The sequence below is a fragment of the Carcharodon carcharias genome, chromosome 15, assembly GCF_017639515.1.
Source record: "Carcharodon carcharias isolate sCarCar2 chromosome 15, sCarCar2.pri, whole genome shotgun sequence".
Lineage (NCBI taxonomy): Eukaryota > Metazoa > Chordata > Chondrichthyes > Lamniformes > Lamnidae > Carcharodon > Carcharodon carcharias.
Window position 1 is genome coordinate 91901729 of NC_054481.1, and position 6000 is coordinate 91907728.

General features: G+C 41.5%; 1 protein-coding gene across 2 annotated transcripts in view; it reads left to right on the forward strand.

The window, feature by feature from the left end:
* nphp4 (nephronophthisis 4) overlaps window positions 1-5720 on the forward strand; it is a 475487-nt gene extending 469767 nt beyond the window's left edge. The window contains exon 28 of one of the 2 annotated variants that reach the window (XR_005945404.1): window positions 4431-4502. Coding sequence is in view for 1 of the 2 variants with exons in the window: in XM_041207356.1 (XP_041063290.1) it covers window positions 4431-4571 (141 nt within the window). In the remaining variant the exon portion in view is untranslated. Of the gene's footprint in view, window positions 1-4430 lie in introns of both variants that reach the window. The other variant, XM_041207356.1, reaches the window with a different exon arrangement.
* Window positions 5721-6000: the final 280 nt, after the last annotated feature.

A 6000-nucleotide genomic window follows, 5' to 3' on the forward strand; every position in this document is an offset into this window, starting at 1 on the left:
CAAAGTATTCATTTAACACATCAGCCATGCCTCTGGCCTCTGTGTATAAATCCCCTTTTTGGTCCCTAATAGGCCCTACTCCTCCTTTTACCACCCTCTTACTATTGAAGTGCTTATAGAATATTTTGGGATTTCCTTTTATGTTAACTGCCAGTCTTTTTTCATAATCCCTCTTTGCTACTCGTATATGCTTTTTCACATCCCTTCTGAATATTTTGTATTCAGTTTGGTTCTCAATTGTATTTGCAACCTGACACCTGTCGTAAGCACACATTTTCTTCTTTAACTTAATTTCTATCTCCTTTGTAATCCAGGGAGCTCTGGATTTGTTTGTCCTACCCTTCCCTTTTGAGGGAACATACCTTGACTGTGCCCAAACCATCTCCTCTTTGAAGGTAGCCTATAACTTTCCTATAATTGTTCAGCTACTGTTTTTCCTGCCAAACTTTGGTTCCAGTCTATCCGGCCCAACTCTGTTCTTGCCCCTTTGCAGTCTGTTCTCTGCCAGTTGATTATTCTTACTCTGTCATTTTCCACTGTCATCCTAAACCTTACAATATAATAATCACTGTCCCCTAAATATTCCCCCATTGTCACATGATCTACATGGCCCACGAATTCCCAAGAATCAGGTCTAGCAGTGCCTCCTTTCTTGTTGAACTGGACACATACTGCTGTAGGAAATTCTCCTGAACACAATCTAGGAATGCTTGTCCATCACAGTCCAATACACTACTACTATCCCAGCCTATATATGGGTAATTAAAGTCCCCCATTATAATTACTCTATGATCTTTACACCTCTCTGTAATTTCCTTGCAGATTTGTTCCTTTATATCCTTCCCACTAGGTGGTGGTCTATATACTACACTGAGCAATGTAATTGCACCCTCCTTATTCCTTAGCTCTAGCCAAATTGATTCTGTCCTTGAATCCTCTGACACATCCTCTTTCTCCAGTACTGCAATACTCTCCTTAACCAAAAACACCACCCCCTCCTCCTTTTATCCTTTTCCTATCTTTTCTGAACACCTTGTAACCGGGAATATTTAACACCCAGACCTGCTCTTCCTTAAGCCAGGTCTCCATTATCACCACAACATCATAATCCCACAAAGCAATCTGTGCCTGTAACTCCTCAATTTTAATGACTATACTCCGTGCATTCACATACATGTAATATAACCCTGATTTAGACTTTATTATTTGCTGCCTTACTCTGACTCCATCTATTAACTTACTATCCTCTATTTTAGTGCTATCTGCCTCTTCCAGCATTCCGTGCACCCTGGTATTACTTCCTAATATTCTCTCCTGGTTTCCACATCCCTGCTGAGTTAGGTTAAACCCTCCCCAACAGCACTAGCATCTCCTGCCGCTGTTGCCCTGATGTGAGATGTGGTAGGATGCAAAGAGACCTCAAAGGTAGTTAAATAGGCTATTTGAGTGGCAAGGAATACTGTAGATGCAGTTTCAGGGTTGAAAAGGTGAAGCTCTGCACTGTGGTCTTAACAATAGTAAACTAGAGACTTTCCTAGATATTAGGAGAATGATGAGCTGGGCATGTTCAATTGTTCCTGGCTGCCCTTGTTCAATTCTAATTTTAAGCTAATGTACAGGTGAAGGCTGCAAGTAAGGAGACAACGGACAAGTTAGGCTTGACTGCAAGAGGGATTGAGTGTAGGATTAAAGAGGTGTGTGTGCATCCTCACTCGCCAGGTGCATGCCACTTATATGCAGTTCTAAATGTGAACATTCTAATTTCTTGTTGGGGGTGAACTTAATTTGGAGGGGAGGCTTAATTCTGATGAGCTGGCCTTTTAATGAGCATGCGTGACTTGCAGAGGCGTGCAACTGGGCTTGCCAACACTTCGTCAGTAAGCCTGACCCGCCTTTCCAGTCCAGAGGACATAATTGCAAAATTTCATCCTGCCGCCAGGAAACTGATTTTTGGCCTCCCACCGAAGTAAGTACCCTGTCTGTCAAGCTTCCTGCAGTGGGTGGGATCAGATGATTCAATTTTGTTTCCAATTTACCTTTTCTTCCTCAAACACAGGCCATATCATTAGGTTGTACTGTTCTAGGCATGGTATGATGTGTCAGCTTGGCTCAGTTGGTAACATGCTTGCCTCTGAAGCTGGGTTCAAACACATCCTCAGGCACTGAAGCACAGAATCTAGGCTGAGGCTTTAGTCAGAAATTCAGTCTTCTGGATAAGATACTAAAACTCCATCTGCCTGTTCACGTGGATTTGAAAGATCCCATGGCAGCATTTAGAGAAAAGCAGCAGATTTTCCTGATTCTGGCCAATATTCATTTCTCAATCTGCTGAAAAGTGCTCGTTCATTCATTCATTCATTTGCTGTTTCTGGGACCTCTGCTGCCCACATATTGATTATCATATTTACTTATGTAACAGTTCACCTAACATAGCGCTTTAAAAATGCACCATTGGTTATAATGTGTCCTGAGGAAGCACTGTATAATTTCCTTCTTTCTCTAAATAGGTAAATCCAAATTATTACTTCCAAGTAAATCAGGGTTACAGAACCAGGTTTACAAATTTAAGTTAACGAAGAGTAAATTTAACAAATACTGATAAGAACTTCTTTATTTAACTTGATATTTAGAATAATCTTTTAGACAAGGCTGCAGAGAGTTGTTCAAAATACTGGTAATATTCCTTCCTTCATTCTCTCTCGTGCCTAGTGGCACATGAGGCAGACAAATCAAGTGCTTGTGTCTGTTTACATAGCTAGTTTTTCCTGGATCAGGTCACCTGCCTGTCACCAGAAACCAGATAGCTTAAGGGGCTGTACATCAAGCATGGCTCACCAGGAGACTCTCCAGCTCTTACTGCCTGCCATAGATGTAGGATTTACGGGTTGATAATCAATCTGTTTGGCCACATTCTGAATGCACCTTCCTTGGATATCAAGTCTTGGAGTGGGACTTGAACCCAGAACTTCTGGCTCAGAGGCAGGGATGCTACCCACTGTGCCACAAGATCTCCTACATTGGTAATATTAATGTGCTATGAATTAACTTTGTTGGGCCAAATTGCCTTTTCTCCTTGTCTACTCTTTGGAGAGCTGTACAGGACTAAGATGATCTGTATTTATGGCCTGAATTTTGCAGTTAACAAACATGCTAGCCACTGACTTCACAGAGAGCCTGACTGAGAGATCTAACAATTTCTGTGACAAGAACATTACCTGTGCTGCTGTGCAATTGATTATTTAATGGGGGTTCCAGGCATGGAGCTTTATTGATGACACAAAGCTGACCAAACACCCAATCATAATGAAAAATTCTCACCCAGCCAACCAGGAAATGAAAAGCACTCATAATCATATCATCTTTCAATAATTTTACAGAGAACAAAATAAAGACTGGGGGACATACACAAGGGGTTAAGGTCAAAGCTGAAATATCGTGAACAAACTTAAAAAAGATCATTTAAAAATTCTAGTTTTAGTAAAATCTAGTAATTAATCTTGGAGCCATGTAATGACATTCCACAAATATAAAATTATTTTTTCAGGGCCAGATCAGTTGTTCAGCAGTAGTTATTACTGTTTAAAACCCGGTTACATCTCATTGAACAAGGCTTAACTTTTTATAAGGTTTCCAATTATGAGAGGATTGTGGAAAAGGGGAAGCTCTTCAAATCAATTGATTTTTGCTGTTTGTCGGATTGCTGTCTCTGGGGGTGGTGGTAGGGTGCTTTGGGGGAGCAGGGAAACACTGGAGGGTTGTCCACAGCAGCACCTATGGCAGAGCAATGAATGACAAATCACTATTTCAGGATTTGCACCTTAATCTGAAGTTATGGTCAGATTTGGAGAGGTAATGCCAGCAAACACCTACTCTGTGTGGTGAAGTTCACTGTCAAAAGCCTTTTCAGATCTGGGCCATCATTAAATAACTGGCTGAATGCAGGACAGAGGAAAACAAATGATGAAAATAAGCTATTTAAATATGAGACGAATTCTGCAAGCTAGCCATAGCATCAGACGTTGGGGCAGCACAGGACTCTGCATCTAATGAAGCTAAAGCATGAGCTGGGAGTGCTGGGTGTCAACACCGGCTGACTGAAGTGAAATAGGTTTCATTGTGCAGCACCACCATCCCTCAGCTTCTTGAGTATAGAATTCACTGAGATAGCAATTCCATGCAGATTCCCCAACCTCCTGCTGTAACCTGGGCAGAAAATCAATGAAAAGTCCAAGAAAGGGCATTTTTAGCCTTTCTCCAGGTTTGCACTGACCCAGCAGGTGGGCAGAACCCTTGCAGAAATTTTAGCAATTCATTTTTAAGTCTATGTTTACTGTAAAAGGCTGTCTCTAATATATTGTCATGAACATTAATTGTCATGTTTCTGAGTACAGAACTGTAATATTTTACATAAAATTTTAATTTTTTTTCAGCTTGGTGGTGGAGAGACGTACCACATAGGCCTTCGGTTTGCACCAGGCCAGAATCCTGGCATGGAGGAAATCCTGATTCTAATTAATGACCAGGCTGAAAAGAATGAAGCAACTTATTGCGTGAAAATTACATACCAATAAAAACTATAAGTGCCTGATACCCCGTCGTGTTTGATGTGACTGCATTTTGAAAAGAGACAAGAACCTTTACCTCAGCCTCCACAAGCTCACTGGAAGAACAGTCACGCTAAAGCCTGGTGTGCATATCCCGGAATGTCAACAGAATGACTCTTGGATAAAGCATGACTGCTGCCCAGGAAAAGGTTAAAACTCCACTTTAAATTTCCGTACAAGTGACTTTTCCCTGACTTGTGCCCTGCTTCAGATTAGATATAATGATTGGTATTATATCATGGGCCGCAATCACTCCATTCATGATTCAGTCTCTGGCTCCAATCGCAAAATAGTTCTCTCCCAAAATGTTAAAAAGTCTTTACCCTTTAGCGATCTTAGTGATAGATCGTATAGGAGCTTCATGCCTGACTTATCTCTACAACTGCTTATTACTCCTTCCATAGTGTTGCCTACCTCCCACCCTCCTCACTCCCATTGCATTATCTACATTTTTGTTACCTCAAGGTTCCCCTCCTCCAACATACTCCTCACCCGTCTCCCAAGCTCCATTATAAACAAACCCCAAATCACTCAGAACTTCACCTTCCATCTACTGTCCTGCTCTAAGTCCTCTCACTCATCACCGATCATCGCCAACCTCTGATGACTTTCAGTTTCCGGCACTTAAAACTTAAAATCCTTGTCCTCATTTACAAACCCCTCCATGGCCTTACCCTACCTGACCTCTTCAACCTCTACAGCCTTGTGTCTTAACTCATATCTTACTGTCTTTCAGCTGTGGCCTCTGTGTATCGTCTCACCCAATGCTTGTCACTCGATGGTGGAGCCAGCACCTGTAATGACCCAGTTCTCCGAAGTTTGGTCCTTAAGTCCCTTTGCTTCAGTCCTCCTCTTCCTGTTTTCAAAATCCTCTTCAAAATGTGCCATGGCTTATCTTTTCAAAATCTACTACTGTAATTTGGTCTGTGCTCTCCAATGTGAATCACCTCAGGACATTTTATGATGTTCAAGATGCCACATAAATACCAGCTGTTGCTGCTTATTGATGCTTTATTTATAAAAGAAAAAAAGGCAGAATGTTCTCAGGTGGAAGGACCCTGATTAACAACTCCCAATGTGCATCTTAAAATGAAGCTCTTGCTGGTACCCTCACCTCCCAACACACATATACACACACACACACACACACACACACACACACACACTGTTCCTGCTGGTACCCTTACCTCTGTGGTTTTCCCTTTTCATTTAATTGGTAGCTAACATTACTCAACAGTGACTAAGTACAGTCTGCATTCATGTTATATTTTGGTTGGTTGTCTGGATTCTGACACCACAGAAATCAGCAGTCAGTGTGTTAATGGAGAATTTTGGTTTATTTCAACCTCTTCAGATAGGGTAATAATACGGAAATGGCATGTTTAAGATCAGCCGA